The sequence below is a fragment of the Camelus ferus genome, chromosome 15 (assembly GCF_009834535.1).
Source record: "Camelus ferus isolate YT-003-E chromosome 15, BCGSAC_Cfer_1.0, whole genome shotgun sequence".
Lineage (NCBI taxonomy): Eukaryota > Metazoa > Chordata > Mammalia > Artiodactyla > Camelidae > Camelus > Camelus ferus.
In genome coordinates, this window is record NC_045710.1 from 18,231,586 (window position 1) to 18,253,150 (window position 21,565).

The window sequence follows — 21,565 nt, forward strand, 5'->3', positions numbered from 1 at the left end:
TGCCATATCTGGAGATTTTTCCACCACAGCCCCAGAGGGCTCTTTCCTAAGTGTCCCAGGTGGCACAGCACAGAAAGGCAATCAGCTAGACTGGTCTACCTGGGCCACGCACAACTCACCTAGGAGTCCCTCACCCAACCTGGCACTGAGTTTCACTCAAGGGATCTGGGACGCTCAGGGCCAGCATCTCCCTCTGATTGTTCACCAGCTTCTCATTTCTGCCTGCAGGGTATATTTGCTTGGACACCAGTAGTTGTATGTGTCAGGAGACACTGTGGAACATTCTAGAATGAGTTAGTTCCTTCTGAATTGTAGTTAGTGTTGGTCTTTTGGGGCATCTAGAGTTGTCAACTGCTGGCTGCTGCAGGTGAATGGCCGGGGCTTCTCTGGTTCTGGAAACCTGTTTGCCATCTGCCTGTTTCTGCTACCCAACCCTCTTCCCCAGGAGCTCTGCCTGTGGCCACCTGCTGCCGCTGAGGAGCTTGGAAGTGGATTTCTCCATTCAGTCCAGAGGGCATGGGTTGCAAATAGTCTAATTCCTGTGTGGTCCACTGAAGCTGGAGGACCAGCCCCACTGCTCAGAGAAAAAGGTGGGCTTCAGGTAGATTAAGTGCTCACCCCCTTGACCAGGAAGGAATAAAGGCTTTCAGGGTGGAGGAACCAGGACTGGGGGTGAGGTCTTGTGAGCTGGGGCCATCATGCCTTGGTCCCTCCACCAATGCCATGCAGATCTCTTTAAGACCCAGCCTTGCTTTCTCTGCCTGCGAATGGGACTTGTTTGTGCAGCCTCAGATTGTCCTGCCATAGCTGCAACCACACAGCGACCTGTAGCTAGAGAGCCAAATGCTGTGCTGTCTGTCCAACACTGGGACACATGTCACTGATGAAAGGACACACTTCCTTTCTCTAAAGCCAGCGCGAGCCAGCAGGTGTCACGCTGAGATGCGGAGTCCCAGGGTGCTGCAGAGAAGGCAGTCTGGGCTGGTGTGGGAAGCAACAGGCAGCCTGGCCAGCCCTTCCTTTCCTTCCTGCCAGCAGGGACTCTGCGAACCCCCAGCCCCTGCCCTTCCCTATGTACAGCAGGCTGCAGCGTAGACAAGCCAGGGCCCCGTGCCCGGAGCTGGCCGGACTAGGGGGTGATGTGGGGGCTTGGGGGTACTGCTGGAGAATTCCTGATAAGGCTGACCCTGGGTCTCACCTCTCACTCCTGACACAGGTGAAGATGTGTGTCCAGCCTGGGCCTCGATGCTCATTTGTCTTTTCAATCTAGTGGGTTCTCTCAGCTCCTTCCTCGCTCCCTACTCTCCCACCCCACCCCAACCCTCAGACCCCTCTCTGGGGAGAAAGGGGGTCTAGTGAGGAGGACCATAGCCTTTGCTCAAAGGCTGCCAGAGATGCCCATGGCCCAGGGGGCTGAGCTGTGGCCAGGCAGAGGCAGAGGTGGGTGGGTAAAAAGCAGAAGTAATCCTGGCCTTGTCTTTCCCTGCTTAAAAACCTTCAGGGACTTCCCACGGTCCTCCGGGTGAGGGTGGCTTTGCCTCCTGGGCTCTGCCCATCTCTCCCGCCTCAATTCTCGCACCAGCCCCATGGAGCCTCTGTTTCCATGTTCCAGCTCCTCTCCTGGCCTTGAGCATCCTGTCCCCTCTGCCTGCTCTGTCCTTACCTCCTCGCCTTGCTCTCTCCTGCTGGTTCCTTGGGTTTCAGTTGAGGTGTCACCTCCTCCTGGAAGCCTTCCCTGACCACCCTTCCCCGAGCCTAGGTCAGGGTGCTGCTTCTGGAGCTCACACACTACCCTCATCCCCATCTTCACCGTATCACATACCTGTACTGTTGTCTGCCCATTGGTCCTCCTACCCCATCGGATGTGGGCTCATTGAGGGCAGGGCCTGGGTCATGCCCAGTCCCCAGCCTTGGCACATGGATCATGCTAAATGGTCACTGGCTGTGTGGGAGGACAGGAGGAAAAGAACCGGCAGAGAGGGAGGCTGGTGGGGTTCTCAGGATCCCTGCCCACAGAGAGACCTCTGAGAAGCCAATGGTATCCCCGTCATGCTGGTTTCTGGGAGCTTCCTGGGTCTTCTAGGATGTAGACCCAACCCTACTCTCTGCAGGAGGGAGAGGAAGAAGGGGAGGGAGAGACTCTGCAGCGCTGGGCCCCTCAGTGCTGAGTGCCCCTCAGCCCAGGAGTGGGGTCCTCACTTTTGCCTTCCCAGGACCTCCTGCAAATGGAAGGCTCCACCCCCCCCCCCAACCAAGGCATTGGCACACTGGCAAGTGCAGGGAGAGACAGACATGCAGACGTGGAAACATGGGGAACCCTGATTTTCAAGAAATCACAATGGCTAGTCAGGCCAGGGGGGCTGGCTGGCTGCTCCCGAGAAGCCTCATTGCCCTAACCCTACTAGAACTTTTCCAGTCCATCCTCCCCTCCCTGCCCTATCCCGTCAGCCCAGAGCTGGGGTCCCCATAAGTCAGGGCCTTCCCTACCTCGGAAAGTCACTTTGGCGATCCGGTCGCCTCTGCCCCGCAGCTCCAAGACCGTCTTGAGGTGGACGAGCAGGGCCATGCTGGCGTGGGGATCCTGGGCACTGCCAGGCGGGAGCAGCCGAGCTGGGGAAGGAGCGATCTCTGGGGATGGAGCGCTGCTCGGCGGCGCACACACCTCCCTCCTCTCAGCTGCCTCCTCCTCCTCCTCCTCCTCCTCCTCTCCCCTGCGTTGCTGCCCACAGAGACCAAGGCGACCAAGCTGAGCTGCTCCTTCCAGCGACTCACAGAGACTCACAGCCCTGCCAGCCTCCGCCCCTCCAAGTTGTCAGCCCAGCGCGCGTGTGTGTGTGTGTGTGTGTGTGTGTGTGTGTGTGTGTGTGTGTGCACGCGCGTGTGCTCGCGCGCACTGTGCCCTGTGTGCAGCCTAGCAGTGCAGATGGAGTCAGAATTCATTATTCAGCAGCCACCGGCTCCCAGATAAAGCCCTGCCCAGCTTCAGGTGTCTTCTTGCAGCTCCTGGAGCAGAGCCGCCTGCCCACCCCTCAACCAGGGCTCTGCTGCGCCTGTCCCGCCAGGCAAGCTCTTCTGCCCCCAGGAGCTGGCAGATGGGAGTGGGCATGAGAGTGGTGGGCGGGGTGTGGGGCCGGACCCCCCTCCCCTGGGGGGAGAAGGAACTGTGTGCACAGGAAGCTGGGCTGTTGCTCTGGTGTGTAGGGGTGATCCATGCCACTTCCCCCTCCCCAGTCAAGTTGGCCAGCAGGGCTGCTGGTGCCCACAAGGCTCAGGGGCCTGGATGGGCCAGGCTTGGCTGCTCTGGATGGGTCACACTGTGCTACAAAAAAATCCCAACCTAAGCCCCCCAGATGGAAAAGCAGCATTACCAGACAGCAAGGCTGTGCCTGGTGGCCAGTCCCTGAGAAACAGAAGCCCTAAGAGGGACAAGAAACATACTTCCCAACATGCTCTCATGGAGACTGTGCCCACAAGAGGCCAGGTCCTGACCTCTGGGGTCTGGGAGGATGGAGTGCTGCTTGAGGGGTGCTTAGGAGCCAGGCTAAGCATGACTGGAGATGCCTGACTGCCAAGGCCTCAAAGGCTTATGTTCTAAGGGCAGTTCTAGTTCAGGACACTAACACAGCCCCATCCTAGGGCCTGGGGTTGAGGAAGGCTGAGGGTGGTGGGATGTGTTGGAGCAGATCTGTCTGCTGTGAGGGGTGGGAGAAGGGATGTCTGCGGCAGAATTTCCAAGAACCAAAGGAAAACCACCACTCCTCCAGCAGCATATCCCAGGGGACTCATGGGGAAGGGAACCTAGGGGCTTGGATCCCAAGCCTGGAGCCTTTGCACCCTTGCTCTTGCTATTTGCTCTGCTCAGACTGCCCCTACCCCATTCCTACCTTCTCGTCCAGCTTGACTGGTGCCTATTCCTGGGAGTGCTCTGTACCAGCCCCACACCCTGGCTGGGTCCTGTCCTCATCTGTTCTGCCCCGGCTCCTTGCCCCACTCTCTCTCACTGCTTCATTGGGTTGCTCCACTTACCTCCTTCCCACCCTGACTGGGAGACCCAGGAGCGCTGCATCTTTGCATCCCCAGAGCCTGGCATGGTCTCTGGTGGCTAGTAGAATATCCAATGAATGTTGACAGGATAAAAGAGTGCGCTTAGTGACCTATCTGAACGGAGTCTAAAGGTTAAGAAAAAAGGAATATTAAATTTTTACAGCGTGCCAACAAGGGGTTTCTCCCTTTGAATTTTACAGTCTAAGTGACCTGCAGGATTAATAGACCTGAGGGCCTCCATCCTTCCTTCTAGATGTTTCCTTGCTACCCTGCCCTATTCTTCTTTTTCTTTTTACATTCTACCTCCTTCTCTCACTTTCTTTCCTCAATTCCTTTGCCTTTTCCACTTTTATCTAGCCATACTGGATTAAAGGATATTTTAGACTATTGTATTTATGCAATACAAGTGAATGTTTAATTTTTAAAAACAGGTGCTTAATGTCTCCTTTTTTAAGAAAGAAATTCACTAGCATGTTCCAGTCGTAAGGCCATCAGGTGATCCTTGTAAGGCTTGGTGGTACTTTACAAGGAAAAAAACATCCATCTCCTCCCTAGGCCCTGTAGAGGTTCTCTCATGAAGGGGGTGAGCGTCATCAGGCCTCCTGCGGATGTGTGCATCTTTAGGAAAAAGCCCCTGAACTTGCCCTGAGGAAGGCCTGGAACTTTGCTGAACCTCAGTTTCCCTATTTATAAAGATGTAGCAATTCCACCCTGCCAACACAGAGCACCCCTTAGCTGAGCTGCTGACCCTATGGAACCTGAACCAGAGCCCACTTTTTCATTTCCACTCTCCTGACTACTAGCCATTTCAGCAACTCAGTATACAATTTATGTAATAAGCATGTACTGAAGTCCTTCTAGCACCAGGTGCTGGGGCCCCAGGGATGAGTATGACACAGTACTAGAGCTGGAGCAGAAGAGACAAAGGGACTAGAACACAGACACAGAGAGCCCAGGGTGAAGGGTCTGTGGGGCAGTCAGCTCGGAAGCCATGAATGGAGGGGAGGGAGTGGGCACTGGATCTTGTCTGGGGGAGGCGTTAGGATCACCTTCCTGGAGTATGGTACCCCTGAACTGAACTAAAACTGTTCTTTTACAACTTTTATTGTTGTTGTTCTTACTGGAGCCCACGTTCAACATAGAGAATCTGGAAGTCCACAGGGGTGGCTGCATTTTGAAGGATGGATGAGAGTCCTTCCACCTGGTTTGCAACCGCTTATTCCCTTTCAGCTCCTTTTCCTCCCTGGGGCCTCAGTTTTCCTATTCTTGCACCTCTTGGAAGCCTGTGGCTCCCTCAGTCCCATTATTTTCTGTCAGAGAGAGCCTTTTGAGAATTCTGGTTGCAACAGCATCCTGGGAGCTCATTAGCATCTGTGGTCTCCATCAGTTGCTGCTGACAACCTGTGAAGATAACGTCTCTCTAAGACTGTGAAGGACAAGGCTAAACTGCAGACATGCTGGCAGACCCCAGGACCGCTGCAGGGGGAGCTAGGGAGTAGATGGCGGGACAAGACACAAAGAACGTGGGACTTGGAGGCTGTCACCATACCCTTACCCTCCCACCCCCAATTAAAGACCTAAAGCCCTGCCCTGCCCTGCATATGCCCCAAGGCCACATGAGGGTCACTGGAGAAATCCGGATGTGGGGGGCACCAGTACAGGAGGGAGGCATTACAACAAAGAAGCCTCACCTGGGCCAGTTTGCTCTCTGAGGCAAACACCCAACCCTAGATTCACAGGAAGGACTGAACTGTAATCCCAACAATTGTAAATCGCACACCAGACCTTTTCACGACTGGCTGTTTGCCACTTACTTATGAACCACACTTGTGGAGTAGTTTGGGAGTCGAGAAGAGGTGAGAAGACAGTTCCTAGGGAGAGAGGAGAGACTAAGGAGAAAAATGTCTCTCAGTACACACACACACACTTCGGTGCTTCCTGGCAAACATGCAAAGTGGGACAATGGCCAAGCCCCCTCCTGGAAGCCCCGCAGAACTGGGGCGCAGCGGGCACCGTTGGCCAGCAATGGCTCTTGAGGTCCCTGCAGTCACTCCAGCGTTGGAGCTGAGCCGCGCTGGGGCCGCTGCTTTGTGTGCCGCCTGCAAAGCCAGGGCGTCCCAAGCCGGGTCCTGCAGCGGGCAGAAGGACACTTAGAGTGCATCCACCGGGGACTCCCCCACCGTTTCCACATCCACCCCTCATCCCAGAATCAACCATTTGGGCCAGCAGTGAAGCTCTGAGATGCGCCCAATGATGCGAAAGTGGAGGCTTGAGTAGGAGCAGCGATTTGTGGGTTCACACAGGAGAGCAGGTGGAGATGGGGGCATCTTCTGGGCGCGCCCCACGGTGCTGCTCCATTAAGGGGGACAGCGAGGGGGAGAGTGGTCCAGGAACGCCCCCCCACCCCGGCGTTGCCAGGCTCACGGTTGCCTGGTGACCCGGGCTATTGACCGTGGTGTAGGAGCACCCTGGGCTCGCTGCGCTCTCACTGCCGCCACCATGGCCTCCCGCAGCGCAGGCACCCTACTGACCGAGTTCAATGCCGCCTACGTGCCTCCTGGCCTCATGCCCGGGTAAGACCTCCGAATACTAGACCCCACCCAAGCCTGGGGGTCAGAGCCCCTGGGGACGTCTTCTCTCCTCCCTCCGCAACCCCCCCCCCCCCCCCCCCCGCCTCCGGCCTCGAAAACTCTACCCCTGCGCCTTGGGGGTTGAAGGGACCGGGCGCCAAGTTTTCACCCGACCAGGTGGCCTTCTTGGGGTGGGGCGGTTTGCGCTCTCTCAGCCGGCAGTGGCTGGGCGCGGCGGGGCGCTCCAGATCCCCTTCGGTAGGAAGTGGGTCCCTAGCTAGTGAGGAGCACGCCAGCTCGGGTAACAGTGAGTGGGGTCCGGGTCGGGAGGAGAAGGGGGCGACTGCCTGTGGGACTGGTGTCTGGAGACACCGGGCAGGAACAAGAGGTTTTGGAGTCCCCGAAGGAGCGGGCTCTTCGGCCTCCAGCACAGTGCGGGGCACCCAGGATTCCGGCAACATTAGTATCTGTTGGTTGAAGGAGCGAAGGAGATGGGTTGGGCACCCGGGGGCGGGCAGGGCTCGAAGAATCTGACAAGGCACGACCGGCAGTAACATTTAGTGGTGCGCACTCTCCACCGACCTAATGGTCGGTTCTCCCACTGATCTCACTTAATCCTCGCAGAACCGCCGTCTTTGAAAGCTTCCAGCTGGGAGATCTGCCCTGTCTTTGGCGTTTTTGGATGAAGGGCCAAGCCTACCTTCCGTTTCTCTGGATTTTTCACACTCCGAACATCTAAGATGCAAGTCTGATTGTTTCTTTCGATTCTTTGGCCCTTTCTTTCAAAGTATCTGAGATTTCCACTCTTAACCTCTTCCTCCAAGGTGTAAATTGTCTTCTCTCTCCTACCAATCAATGTCTGCACTGAAGGCAGGGGCTGGATTCTGAGATACCAGCAAAGTATCAGCACATTTGTATAGAATGAATGAATGAATGAAGTTAATGTCTTGAGTGTTTTGCAGGCAGGATCTCCATGTGGTTGAAAAAAACACATGCTCTCTTCTGCAAACTAAACAGACTGTGAAATGAAGAAAAGGTCTCACACTATATTTTATATGACATTTGGATCATCTTGCAGAATAAGCATGATATTGCGGGGCTGTGATATTAAAATTATTTCTGCACACAGAGAGAATGCAGTAAATAGGGGCAGGTGCTGTAGTTTTAGTCTAGCCCATTTGTGGGCAGGGCCTTTCTTTGGATCTGGGAGAGCTTGAAAGCTACTTTGGCCACATCAGACAAAGCTGATTTACCAGGTCACAGTTGTTTCCTGAAGTCAAGCCAGGTGTATTAGGAAAGGACGGAGGACTTCCCTATTAATTCTTTCAATCGTTTAGGCATTCCTTTAATAAAGATGTGTTGAGTGCTTGGGATGTGCCAGATGTTGGGTTAAGGCAAACAAGTTGGGGGCTGCCCCCCAGGGGTTCCCAGTCTGGTCTAAATACATAAGGTTTAGCTCAAAGCCATTTTTGCAGCTGTAGATAGTGGTGTTTACACCATATTATGGGTGTTTATCATGAGGTTTGATTTTATACATTGATGTATTTTTTCTTAAGCCCCTCACAGTCTCCAACTGGAACCTAACCCTCCCCCTCACAGTTCCCCAACTCTGTCTGGGGTTGTGGGGGTGGGAAGCTGCGAGTTTCAGAAGCAATCCCAGGATGCTTCTCTAGCCACACCACCTGTCTGCAGTTCCCTTGAGCGCCCTGTCCTGTGACTGCTCTAGAAATTGTGGCAACAAGTGAATCGTAAATAAGGCTCCAAGCGTAGATGGTCTAGTTTGAGCAGCTGAGCCTGTACGTGCTACTTTTTCGTCTGGATCTTTCTGGGAGGGATATGCTCTCCCTAAAGATGCTCTTCAACAAGAAATGAATTGAGTTGTCTCATGTGTCTAAATGCTACCTCATTGGCAATTTTGTTAACGTACTGAAAGAATCCAAGATTCCTCACCACACTTGGATAATTATTATTTTTGAATGTCTTTTCAAACATTAATCACAGGATTTTCAGTGCAGCCAGTCTCTTCTGACATTCAAATCATCCCCCTTACCAGTTGTATTCAGAGAGGCAGAGAATATTTACAGTGTCAAGGACCTCGGGAATCATGTAGTCCAGCCCTTCCCATCCCTTTCCAGATGCGGTCACTGAGGTCTGTGGGGGACTTGCCTAAGCTCCAGGCTGGTGAAGGAAGAGCTGGGCTGGAACCAGATCCCTGATGCCCTGTAGTAGCACCATGAACCCCCGTGTATAAGCATCTACTATGTGCCAGGCACTGTGCTGGGCTTTTTACAAATTTAAAAACAAACAAACAGCAACAACAAAACCCTTTACAACAACCCAGATGAGAAATTGCCCAAAGTCATTCATCAAGTCACCCAGCCAGGTCTCTGTGACTTCAGCACCCCTGCTCTCTTCAATCCCTCCAACTGTTAGCTATTATCATTAGTTGGACCCCTACAGTGTTCAAGGTCTGATTCTAGCACCAAGGGGGACAGGATGTTGGCCTTCAGACTAGTTGGCTAGGATGCGCCATCTGGTCTTTTGCTGCTCTGGGCAGCACTGCCTTCAGACACTTTGCCACTGTCTGGCCTGTGTGCCATCCCTGCAGTGAGCAGGGAACTCCTGGGATGGTAAGGCTTCTTAAGGGATGAGACTGGCTTCAGTGATACTCTGTGCTCCCTGCTAGAGGCACAGGTTCAGGTGGTACCCACTCCCTTACTCTCTGCCTCCCGTCACACCTCACCAGGTTCCCAGTCCAAACACTCGACCTGCCCTTGTGCATTCATTCATACCCAGACTGCTGCTGCCCCCAGTGCCTGCAGCTCCCCGCAGTGGCTCTCAGCAGGAATAAGTGTGACGGGCTTCTACCCCAGTGCCTCCCTCCATCTGCCTGGAGTGACAGCTGTGCCCATGTCTGACACTAAGCCTGGCCTGGGCCTCGGGGGTCTCAAGAACCTCGTATCAGTGCATTTCATACTTGCCATTGTTAAAGGGTGGTCCCACGAGGTGGCCTTGTCCCCTCCCCCGGAATCCTCATACAACAGATCTGCACTCTCAGTGGTGTGCTGGTAAATGTTTAACAACCAGCTCTCTGGAGGGAAAAAAACCTTGATTTGTAGCGTTCACCCGTTATCTGTGGCAAAACTACTCCTGCTGTAGCCGATTTCAAGCTATCGACGTGGCGTCACAATGCAGAGCTGGGAAGAGATGGGCTGCTGCTCACCACAGTACAGTAATTCCAACAGGTCACCTCTCAGGGTGAGAGACGGGCCAGTACATCCTGGGGTACAAAACAAAGACCACCTTCCCAGGAGGATATAGGAGAGTCCATGTGCCCAGATAGGTAACTGACACACTCACACAACCCTGGGGAACTGGGGAGCCTTCCTAAGAACAGGAAATCGGGGGCCCTGGACACCTGGGCTTTGTAACAGGGACCATCCTTCTATCCAGAATAATCATCAGCCCTTAGAAGTGTGTCCCCATGTATCAGCTCAATTCAGCAAATATTTCCAGAACAGGTACTGAGTGCCAGGAATGCCAGGGATGTAAGTATGAGTAGAAGACAGCCCTCTATCCCCACGAGTTTGTAATTCAGAAAGGAAGAACATACTGCCCAGGTAATGACAGCACAGTAGAATGTGAACTGAGACCTGAGAGGCACAAAGAGTGAAGATGGTTCACTGGAGCGGATGGGCTTGGTCAGAAGAGGCTGGATGGAATAGGAGGTAGATGAAATCTACCTTGAAGGATGGGTAAGATCACAATGTGGGGAGAGGAGGAAACATCTTTTGGATGGAGGGGATGACCTGGGGAAAGTCATGGGGTGCAGGTACCAACAGGATATGCTTCTAAAGCAGCAAATGGCCTATTTGGCTGGAGCGGCAAAGCTGGTGTTACCGAATCAGACTTGGGTCCGCTCGGCCACATACAGTAAAGCCAACCTATTGACGCCATGTTGTGATGAAGGAAATTGCAGCATTTATTGCAGGGCACCAAGCAAGGAGTCTGGGAAGCTAGTGCTCAAAAGATCCAAACTCTCCAAAGGCTTTCAGGGAAAGGTTTTTACAGACGGCGGGCGGGGGGTGTGTGGGGTGCATGACAGCTCATGGACATTCTCCCGATTGGTTGGTGGTGAGGTCATCGGGAGTCAACATCATCAGTCTTCCGGCTCCAGCTGGTCAGGTTCTTCGGGCTTGTGGGCAGCACACAGTTCACTTCTTCTGCCTGGCGGGGGTTTCAGTATCTGCAAAACAGCTCAAAGGACATGGCTCAGAATATTATCGATAGTTCTTGAAGAGGAGCTAAAGGACCTTGGCTTTGTTTAATGGCTAAACTATTATTAATTTGTCTTGCTTGACTGTTTTCCTTTCTTTCTGCATTTTCTCACTTCCTGGATTAAATTCATTCTTCGGAACTCAGGGAAAGGCCTTGGAAGCTAAAGTTCTTCTACTGATGAGAGGCAGGCAGAAGACACGGTGGGGAGGTTCCATCCCGGAAAGGTCCTGCTCGGTTACTCTGGGATATGACAGAGGTTGGTAAGACTGGAAAGCAGGGCTTCACACCAAGAAGGACCTTGAGCGCCTGGCTTAATTTGTTCTTAACTTCACGGGCAATGGGGACCCCTTGAAGGTTTGCGCCCAGGGGAGAGATCTGATCTGAATCGTACTCAGCAGGAAGTGTGTGGAGAAGAGGGTGCTTGCGGAATGAGGACATGCTGAATAGTAACAAGTTAATTAGTTAATAAGTCGCTCATGGGATCCCCGATGGAGAACAGTAATTAATTCCAATGTTGGCTATGGGGCCAAGCAGTGCTATTAAGAAGCAGGAAGGGAGGGCTCCCTGTGTGCACAGTAACCACAGTGGACTTCTGCCGTGGGCCAGGCTGAGCACTGTCTCCAAGCTTGTGTGGTGTGCAGGCTGGGGAGGGGCAGGGATGGATGAAGGGGTCAAGGAGGAGGTGTGGCAGGCCCGGTCAGGACCATCTGATGCCCCGTTGTGAAACCTGTCATTCCCCTGTTCTCTCCACCTTGGCTGGCCCCATGCCCAGCGAAAACAAAGCTCTACCATGGAACTGCACAAGTCATGCTCACAGCTCACAGATGCAAGTGCGTCCGGGGACATAGACTTATTAGCCAAGGCTGTCTGCCTAGTGCTGAATAAACATGACCACGTGCATGTGTGTGTGCACACACGCACCCCACCCGGAGCAGCAGGTGCTGAATGGAATTCAGATCCAGGCAGAACCTTTGGAGGATTGCGGAGGAGAGGGCTTCTCTTCTATTGGGATGCAAATATCTTGGCATTCAGAGAAGGCGGGAAAGCAGGGAGCAGAGGAGGAGTGTGGCAGAGAGCCTGGGGGTGGCAAAAAGAAGGATCACGAGGAAACGGGCACATTTCTATAGCTCCTTTGTTTGAGGTGCGCCCGCCCCTGTGGGTGGGACACTCTGTGCTGGTGCGTGCTCTGCAGATGGGAGCCATGGTTCCAGGGCATGGTGCCCCTGGGCTCCTGGACTTCTGCTTCCTCCAGTGAACATTTATGGTGCACTTGTGTGTCGGGGGCGTGTAGGTGCTGCGGATAAAGGAGAACACATATTAGCAGAGGAGAGGCAGCTAATATGGATCTGGGTATGGATGAAGGATCATAACCCTACTGTAAGGAGGTGCTGCTGGGTAGAGGGTGTGTGGTCAGGGAAGGCAACAGAGAGCCTGGCTCTGTGAGTGAGGGTGGGACGCCCCACGGGGCAGAAGGAGATGGGGACTTCTGGGTAGAGGAAATGTGTGTGAAGACTTGGAGAGCACGTGGGGCCCCAGAGATGTGAGTAGCACTTCTGGGGCATGGGGTGCCTGCGGGGAAGTGAAAAGAGAGGTGAGCCATGGTGGTCTGGTGATGAAAGATCGCTCTGGCATTAGTGTGGACGACAAGCTGCAGGGGGTGACACTTGGTCTATGGGTCTAGCTAGGAGATGCGAGGCTGATCAGATGAGCAAAGAGGAGGACCTGCAGCTGTGGGACAAGGGAGAGCAGTGGAAAAGTCCCTAAGGAGGGAGCAAAGGCAGGACTTAGGGAGAAGCTGGATGTGACGGTTGGCAGGGCGATGCTGAGTTTCTGGTGGATTCTGGTAGATGGGGATGGCATTACCCAGGGCAGGGAAATCCAGAAGGGGGAGCAGGCTCATTTCTATCGTGCTGAGTCTGGTGCCTGGGCATGCCCCGTGTGGACAGCTGGGTGAGTGGGTCTGTAGCGGGGAGAAGGGGTGGGGTTGGAGGCACAGATCTAGGTGTCCAGTGTTGGAAGCCTAACATGCATGAGCTCTTCCAGAGGGCGTGGTCCCCTGAAGAGCGAAGAGGACTCTGGGGAACACTAGCACCCAGAAGAGGAGCAGGGGTTCTTCTCAATGCCTCCCCCAAGGGACACCCCTTTATGGAGCTCCACCAAAAGTCCCTCCCGACCCTCCATGGGAATGGCCTTCCCTCCTTGTGTTTAATAGCATGAGAGCCTGGGCCACCGGTGCACACTCACCGTGACTCAAACACTGAAGGAGGGGCAGGCTCAAGGAAGCAGGGTTGAGCAATTTGTATTCCTGACAGCACGCATCAAGCCAGCACACAGTAGGTTCCCAATAAAGTAGCTCCTAATGCCATCTGACTCTCTAAAAAAATATTACATTTGCAAAGAAGGGAGCAACAAATCACCCCAAATCCAAGCACCCAGAATGAGCCTAAACCTCATTTTTGGTTTCTTTTTAGGTGTCTATTCAGATAGAAGACTAGATGGATGGGTGAATGGATCGATGGACAGAAAGATAGACAAAACAATTTAATAAAAATATGATCATACCATGTTTACTATTTTAAAATGAAAAGCATGAAATTTAATCCTACTCAAACCTAACTGAAGAGAAAGATACTGAAGCAGAACAGAAAAAGAGCTAGACTCTAGATAAATGCTAATTCATCACAAGACATCTTAGCTTCTAAAAGGCCCCTCTGACAGAGAGGGAGAGGAAGAGAGAATTAAAACTATTAAGGGGTTAGAGTAATTATTCTGTTATTTTTACCAACGTGTTTCAATTTTAGATGCCAGGGGTTGACTCTGCTTTAGAAATTCAAAGTGCACTTCCAGCTCCCCCTCCACCCACTCCCCAATTTTTGCTACTTAAATTACTTTTTCCTTTGACAGGTTTTATAACATTTGCATTCTTTTCTGCAACCAGCCTTCACCTAGTAGCTATTCCAAGTTCTGCACTTAAATAGCTGTGAAGATGTTCTACATGACTGGTAGTTTTTTCTTTCGATCGTCTCTTAGCTGGTAGGATTTCATCACTGAACACTGCTTTCAAGAAGGGCTTTGGTCCTTTATTTCCTGAGTTCTTTGGTGCAGCTCCCTTAATACCTGAATGACCACACTGGCCGATCCAATGTTCTTGGGTCATGCATGCTCTTTTCCCTGCAGAATGTTCTAGGCCATCTTTCTTTAGTTTTCCCTCTGTCGTGTCATTATCTCTGTCGGGGTTTGACAACCCCTGGTGACCAGCACCTGTTTCATTTCCTGTGTTCTGGACCACTTGAGAAATGAGATAAAAGAAGGCAAGAGGTCTTGGAGAATGGCGCTGACGTTGAAACCCCGAAGGAGCCACCAGAGCTGGGCTGGGGCGGGCTTTCCCCTCGAAGGGCAGAGTATGTCCCCTCAGAACAGGATGTGGAGGACCAGGGTGGGCTTCCTTGCTTCAAAACAAAAGGGAGAGAAGAGTGGGCTTCACCTCACCAGGCAGATGGTCCTCCACCATCCATGTGGCCGAGCACGTGGGGGCTGGAAACACTAGGAGGGACCGCCCCCAGCGTGGAAGGACTCGTTGGGAGGAAGGAAGAAGCATCCTCACCGCTTGTCTTTGACTTGCTGATGACTGAACTGACCGTCTCATTACATTTCATACGCAGCACCAACAAATCCCAGGGGCCCTGCTTCTACCACTTCCGTTACGTTTCTTCCTCGGTGTGAATGTTACAGAGACAGTGGGGGTCAAGGACATTGGATTTGGCAGCTGGATGATCTTACATGACCTTAATGAGAAAGCACCAGCCCACACTTAAGTGATGGGTCAGAAGTCAGACAGAGGGAAGTCCAGGAAAGTGTAGGAGTAGAAGAAGCGAAGGCAGGAAGTACAGGGGATTCCCTGGAGACATTCGGAAATAAAGGAAGAGAAAGGGTAGTGGGTAAGAAAGCAGCAAGGCCCCGTTTGGACTTGGGAATCAAGGAAAGATGTTGCATGTTTGCAGGCAGAAGGGAAGATGCTAAAGGGGAGGAGCGATCACAGATGGGTAGGAGGAGGGACTGAGGCTGAGAGAAATGGGGAGGAATGGGTTGGGGGAGTGAGTGAGACCTTGGCAAGGCAGGAGGAGGGATCTCCAGACCAGGACAGGGGCAAGCCATGGCAAAGAGGAGGGCTCCATCCTGGAAGTGGCCAAGGTGACCCCATGGGCTCACAGGCACTCACCAGCCCCACATCTTTCCAGGGCAGGAAATGTGGCCACCAGCAAGGAACACAGGAAGGGCACTGAGGCAGGAGGGAGGGGGTTAGGACCACCAGGGTCATAGAATTCAGGGCAGACAGAGACCAAGGAATGAGAGAGGAGGGGCTGGAGAAAGAACCGAGTGCAGTGGAGGGTCTCTCCCCGCCGCCGCCCACTCTGCAGCCCCATTGCTCACCACTCTGGCCCCTGGGCAGCCTCAGATGCTGCAGGATTCCAGGGGTCTGGATTGTGGAGGTGGGGGATAAGGCCCAGGGACATTTAATGTGCACTGTATACGGGAGTTTGAAGCTTGGAGGGAACTTCTAGGCTGGAGGTGTAGACCGAGGCTCATCCACACACAGGTGAAGTTTAAGGCCACCACCTGGTTGCCGTCACCAGGAAGAACGGGTGGGCCCAGGACAGACCCCAGAGGGAGTGGGCTGATGGGGGGCATCAGGAGGAGACTGAGAAGGAAAGGTCAGAGGTATGGGTGAGAACCAACAGAAAATAAGGAGCCGAGAGTGGTATTTCAGGATGAGAGAGATGAACAGTGCCCACCGCTGCGGAGAGGCCACTGGCGACCTCGTGGCAACCCGGGGGCAGGGCCAGGTTTCAGAGGCTGGGGAGCCCACGGAGGCTGTGCTGACGGCGGAGCTTCCATCTCTTGCTGTTTGTCCAAAGTCTGGTGCCCAAGCTCTTTGATGTCACCAGCGCTCCCCTCCCCTCCCCTCCCCTCCCTCTGCCGACACAAGTCTTCGTTCTCTCTGCGTGAACCTTATAACCGGGCGTCTTGAGAGCGCGTGTTGGCTGTGCTGTGTGTCCCAGGGTCTGTGCTCGCCCTGCTGCTGGCCCTCTCACCAGCCACTTCCCTGGTTGCAGAGGGTGATGGAGCTCCTTATAAAGCGCTCACAGCTCCAGAGCCCTGGGCAAGCTCTGCAGGCTGGCTGGGCAGCACCTTGGGAGGCCGTCTTGCTGAGAGTGGGGCTGCGGCACTCTGAACCCAGGGCTCGGCCACACCAGAGCTGACACTCATCATGTGTCACTGTGTCCCCTGCCCCTTCATGAGGTCATCACAGAACGTCAGAGCTGCAGGAGGTCTCTGTATCCTCAGGCCAGCCCCTCAGTCAATGGAGGGCCAGTGAGGGATGGTGATTTGCCTACAGCTCGCTGAGGGGGTCAGGACTGGCACCCAGGTGTCCTGGTCCCTAGGTGTCCTGATCCCTGTGTGAGCGCCTGGTCTGGGAGGTGACGTCGTAGAGGTCTGGGCAGAGACCTCTGTGGGGAGGCAGAGGACCAGGTCTCTGGCACTTGTCCTCCCCAGAGACTTGAGCTGGGCAGTGCACCTTAGGAAGCCTCTTGAGGCCCAGAGGTGACCAGTGGGGCCTCCTGATGTCACCCCTAGTCTTTAAGGGCCTGTCTTGGAACTGGAACCAGCCTGGAGCCCTCCACCCATGTCTCCCTCACCTCTCTCTGCTCTCCCAGGTACCAAGGCCATGTTCCTGGTGTGGCCTTCTCCTTCGGCTCCCCCTATGGCACCACCACTCTCAAGTACTTCCAGGACCAGCGCAACGCAGCCTTGGAGAAGAGCCACACTCCCTTCAGCAACGGTGGCCACTTCCCGACCATCTTCTCCCCAAACCCCGACTTAGTGCAGAGTCACCGCTCCCACACCTGGAACCGCTGGCTGCACATGCCCAGCTACACCCGCTTCAACCTGGACAGTACCCGCTCAGCCGAGCTCACTCGCTTCTACCAGGTGGGCCGCCCGCCGGCCCAGGCGGGGCTCCTGCCACCCTTCCCCCTCTTGGCGCCCCCCACCTCCGCCCCCATAGCATGGGGAGGAAGTGATGGCTGGAGGCCAGGGGAGACCTCTCACCCTCCAGAGCGCCTCTATTTGCTTTTTCAGAGCCCCGGAGCCAGCAGGGAACCCGGTGAGTCTGGCTGGAGGAGTGTGGAGGGGCTCGGCACTCTGCTTCCCTGCTCTCCCCCCACTCCAGGGACAACCGTGGCTCTCTCCCTGCTCCCGCTGCTACTGAGAAAGCGAGAGCAAGGGGACTTTGGGGATGTTCCCGCCCTCACCTCTACCCAAGTAGCCTCTCCCCCTGCGGACCCTGGCTTACCTCCCTCTGAGCAAAAGCCCCAAGGTTCACCCACAGGATGAACCGCATGCGCTGACGGCCGCTAAGCCCCACCCCGGCTCCAGCCCCCAGTCTCCTCTCAATCATACCTGCCCACTGGGATCCCAGTGCCCACCTGACACCGCCCTGCTCTACAGCGCCCTCTAGGGTGTGCCCTAGTCAGCCCCAGCACCGGAGTGGACCCCACCTGCCCTCTGGGAAAGAGAGGCAGATGGGGGGCGGGGAGGGGCTGCCCACACCCCCGTTGTTCCTATTCTGCTCCTCCGGCTCATAAAGCCTTCCCTGGATCTGGTCAGACACGTCCCGGCGGAGCACAGGCACACAGGCGCTCCCCCACCTCAGGGGAGGCTGAGCTGCTCCTCAGCTCACTTTCCCCCTCAGCTCCCTTGCAAACATCCCTCCAGACCTGATTTCAAGGACACAGATGCCTCCTGGTCCCCGGGTGGAGAACTGTACGAGAAAGCAGCCTCCCCTGGGAGAGGACCAGGTGGATGCCGTCAGACTCCGAGGAGCTGTGGGACAGTGTTGTGGGCCTGGGAAGGCCTGCTCCTCCATCTTGGCTCACAGAGCACAGCCTGCCTAGGAGAGGGGGCAGGGAGACACACACACACACACACACACACACACACACACACACACACCCCGAGTTTCCCTGTGCCACTTACTAAGCTGGGCTTCACATCCCTTACCTCTGCTGGTCCCCTGCCTCATTTACTCACCCTAGCAATGCTGGCCTAGTGTCATTATCCCCAGTAGCCAGACAAGGAGCTGAGGCTCAGAGAGGACACCTGGCTGGGGACTCTTCCAGGAACATTAAGGGAGACGATGCCCTACCACCTGCCCAGGTACAGCCAGGCAGGGACTGCAGATGCCCGAGATTGCGCCTGCGCACTAACAACCTGTCGTCTCTTCCTTGGTTGAGCTGCAGATGGCCCAGCGGCATCGGGAGTACTATCAAGACAAGACGGGCATGGTGCCCCGGGTCCCCTACTTCGTGCTGCCTGTGAGGGAGTGGGAGCGGTACCCCATCCCCACCGACCTGTGAGTGCCTGCCCTCCCTTCGTCCACGCATTCAACAACACACACCCACAGGGAACCTGCTCTTAGCCAGAAATGAGTTAAGACTCAACCCCAAAGAGCCTACGGTGCAGAGGGTGACAGTTACAGAGCAAGGGAGTCACGGTTTTGGCAGCCTTAGGAGGGATGCCAGGAACCAGAATGAGCAGAATCAGGAAGACCATATTCCTGGTCAGATGCACTAAGGAGTTTGGGTGCAAACCCCACAATCTCTGCTGGCCTGAAAATGCAAGCTTCTCCCCCTGCAAGGAGCTGCTGCCCTCTGGCGGACACAAATGGGTACTACACAAAGCAGGGACTGTCTCCAGCCCTGTCCAGATTCAAAAAATGTTCTCCTAGGGACTTGTACATATTTTTCAAATTCCAACTGTCTAGCTAATAAATACGAAAATTCCTCACTGCCCACTCTTTGCTGCTTTTATATGGGAGAGCTTCTTCTCCCAGGGAAGGCCAGCTCTGCCTTGCGAGATAATCCAGGCATGTGGTTTCCTCGCTCTCCCCTGTTGCCCAGGCAGGGAAATCAGAAGTCTGTGCTGTGAGGTGTGCTGTGGAGCAGGGGGCATCAGGAGTCGGGGGACAGATCTTCGGTTCTCAACTCCATGCCGATCCCTTGTTTGCCTCAAGAGCCTGAGCCTTGCCATCACTGTTACTGATAAAGCAGCAACCTTTTTCATAGAGTTCACAGGTTTTTTAAAGAAACAAATTTAGCTGCCTCTATAGGTTCCTCTCTGCAGGACTAGATGGGACAATTTTATAAATAGGGAAACTGAGGCTTAGCGATGGCTTTGGGAACTTGTGCTCAGGGCAAGTCTGATTGGAGGTAAAACCTGGAGGGAACCCAGATCTCCCAATGCCAACTCTAGGGCCCTGGGTTGGTCATTTCCACCCCTCGGGGTGGCTCTGAGCCAGTCCATCCCTGGAGACAGGGCAGGGCCTCACCTGGGGACAGATCTCCTCTTGAGACTGCTCTAGGCAGGATCTACATCTCTTGCAGCTGTGGGGAGCGCAGGATGCCCCCAGCTCCGTTCCTTCTCCAAACTGCCTAGCAGCCTCTGCTGCTGCTGCTGGCTTCACATGTAACACAGAGGACCAACCAGGTGGTTGAGAGGAAGAGGGTCAGTGCCTGTGATCAACCTTTCCTCTTATCACCTCTGTGGCCTGAGGAAAGTCCTTGCCCTTCCCTGAGTTTCACTGCCATCGTTGCCATCATCACCACCATCATCATATCCACCACCATCAACACTGTCATCACCATCAGCATCATCCCCGCCACCACCACCACCATCAGCATCCGCATCAGCATCACCATCACCATCATCACCATCAGCAGCATATTTCTTATAATGTTTACTGAGTGTTTTCACCTTATTCAGTGCTTTGTATGTATTACTTCACTTACTCCTCAAAACAGTGTGAGGAGAGAGGTACCAACATTAGTCCATATTACATGTGTACACCTCTAGCAGGAACTGGGCCAGAATCCAGCCCAGCTTCCTGACACCCGTGTCCTTGCTCTTAACCACTGTCCCATTGTGCAAACACAAGTGATTCTCATCTTGAGTGCAGGGTGACTTACCAGCTGTTAAGCCAATGAGCAGCCCGCAGGGTCATCAGCAGCAGGGGCTGGGAAATGGGCCTTTTCCACCCTCGCTGCATAACACTGGCCCATCCTCATCTGCAGGCCTCCTCTGAGCCCGAAGAAGAAGTGGTACCTTTTAAGAGCATCCCCCGAGAACCTGAAGACCTACCAGACATTCCCATCGGGGAAGAGGGTCTCCCCACAGGAGCGGCAGAGGAGGGACCGTTACTTTGAGTTCAGAGCGTGACGCCTGACAGCCGTGGCCTGACCAGGTTGGCTTTTTGGAATAAAATCTTTAGCCATGATCACCCCAGGCTCCTCTCCTCTGAGCCCCAGGAGCATTTGGTCACAGCAGGACAGCACCTGAGAGTCACACGGCGCTGTGTCTGAAGGGCCTGTGCAATGCTCAGCCCCAGGGGTTCAAGCCAAGAAAAAGCCGTGTCCAGGACTCTGCTGGGCCCACCCACCTCTCCCCTGAGGACTGTGGGGCTCCCAAGTCTTGGTGGCAGGTCACTCAGGCACAGAGATACCTCCCATCTGCTTCCTCTGGTATAATCAAGGAGGCCCCGTTATTGCATGTCTGAGAGTGAGGATGCAGCGGCCCCAGAATGCTTGCACTGGTGTCAGATGCAAAGGAATTCCGGCCTGAGCCCTGGCTCAGCATCGTTTTGTTCGCACAATAACCTGGGAGGGAGGTGGTGTTACTCTCACTTTACTGATAAAGACACTGGGGCTCAGAGGTGGAGACAGTCGTCCAAGTTCAGGCAGCTTAGACGTGGCCCAGCCAGGATTTGAACCCAGGCCTTTCTGGCTCCCAAGCTCTGGTTTTCCCACTATACACCCTGCATGTAGTCCTCTTGGGGACTGAGGGGCAGAGATGATGCAGATCCCAGAGGACCCTGTGGTGCCTGAGAGAAGAAACCACGTTCTATATTCTGCCCAGCCTGGCAGGGACAGGCTGATTTGGCATCGACCCCTGGGACTGTCTCTTGAAGGGAACAGGAGGGAGCTGACCCAGGATCAAGCCGCTCTTTCAGGCATCTCTGTGTTTCAGGGGACTCTAGGCCAGAGTGGACACTGGGGACAGGTTCCTAGGTCACATCCTGAGGTGGCCTGGAAGGTTCTGGGTCTGGAGTGTCTGCTGTCACCTGCTTCCTGCCTCCTGGGAGGACTTCTGCCTGCGGGACAGGGCACAGGATGTGGGGAACAGCCCCTCAGGAAGACAGGATCTGGGATGGGAACCTCAGGCCAGGTATGGGCCCATGCCACAGGAGCTCTCCAACATCCATCACCTGCTGGATTTAATTAAGGGACTCCATCAGGCAACAGGGCTCTTATTTCCCCTAAATAAGTGAGTCAGGACCTAAAGGCAAGGCAACCCACAACAGGTTGAAGTTGAACCCACAACAGGTTCAAGTACATGTGAGGGTGAAACAGCCCTTCTCCTGTGTCCTCCTCTGAGGACAGTGTAAACAAGAAAAACCACCGGCCGTCAGGTAGGCATCTGACAGCTTTCAGAGACCCCCTACGGGGCTTCTCCTGTGTCCCAGGGTCCCTGACCACCTAGGTCCCAAAGAGCCCCTGGGATGGCCAAATTCATTCCAGGATTTGGCGGAATAGCAAAGTAAATAAGACCTGATCGCT

The 21,565-nt window shown here is 54.4% G+C and overlaps 2 protein-coding genes across 2 annotated transcripts in view; one reads left to right on the forward strand and one right to left on the reverse strand.

The window, feature by feature from the left end:
* Positions 1-2,606, reverse strand: part of OTOF (otoferlin) — an 83,276-nt gene extending 80,670 nt beyond the window's left edge. The window contains 1 exon segment of the mRNA XM_032497193.1: positions 2,488-2,606. Coding sequence (XP_032353084.1) covers positions 2,488-2,566 — 79 coding nt within the window. The 5' untranslated portion in view covers positions 2,567-2,606.
* Positions 2,607-6,490: 3,884 nt separating this feature from the next.
* Positions 6,491-20,226, forward strand: FAM166C (family with sequence similarity 166 member C). Its single transcript, XM_006189698.2, has 4 exons — positions 6,491-6,617; positions 16,610-16,883; positions 18,194-18,306; positions 20,024-20,226. The coding sequence occupies exons 1-4, from the start codon at positions 6,544-6,546 to the stop codon at positions 20,166-20,168; spliced, it is 606 nt and encodes a 201-aa protein (XP_006189760.1). The 5' UTR covers positions 6,491-6,543; the 3' UTR covers positions 20,169-20,226.
* The last annotated feature ends 1,339 nt before the right edge of the window (positions 20,227-21,565 follow it).

Excerpts from the sequence above, each read along its gene's own strand:
- FAM166C (XM_006189698.2), top strand. The coding sequence starts at position 6,544 with ATGGCCTCCCGCAGCGCAGGCACCCTACTGACCGAGTTCAATGCCGCC. Across the intron at positions 6,618-16,609 it reads CCTCCTGGCCTCATGCCCGG|GTACCAAGGCCATGTTCCTG; the intron begins GTAAGACCTCCG and ends CTGCTCTCCCAG. Across the intron at positions 16,884-18,193 it reads AGCTCACTCGCTTCTACCAG|ATGGCCCAGCGGCATCGGGA; the intron begins GTGGGCCGCCCG and ends GTTGAGCTGCAG.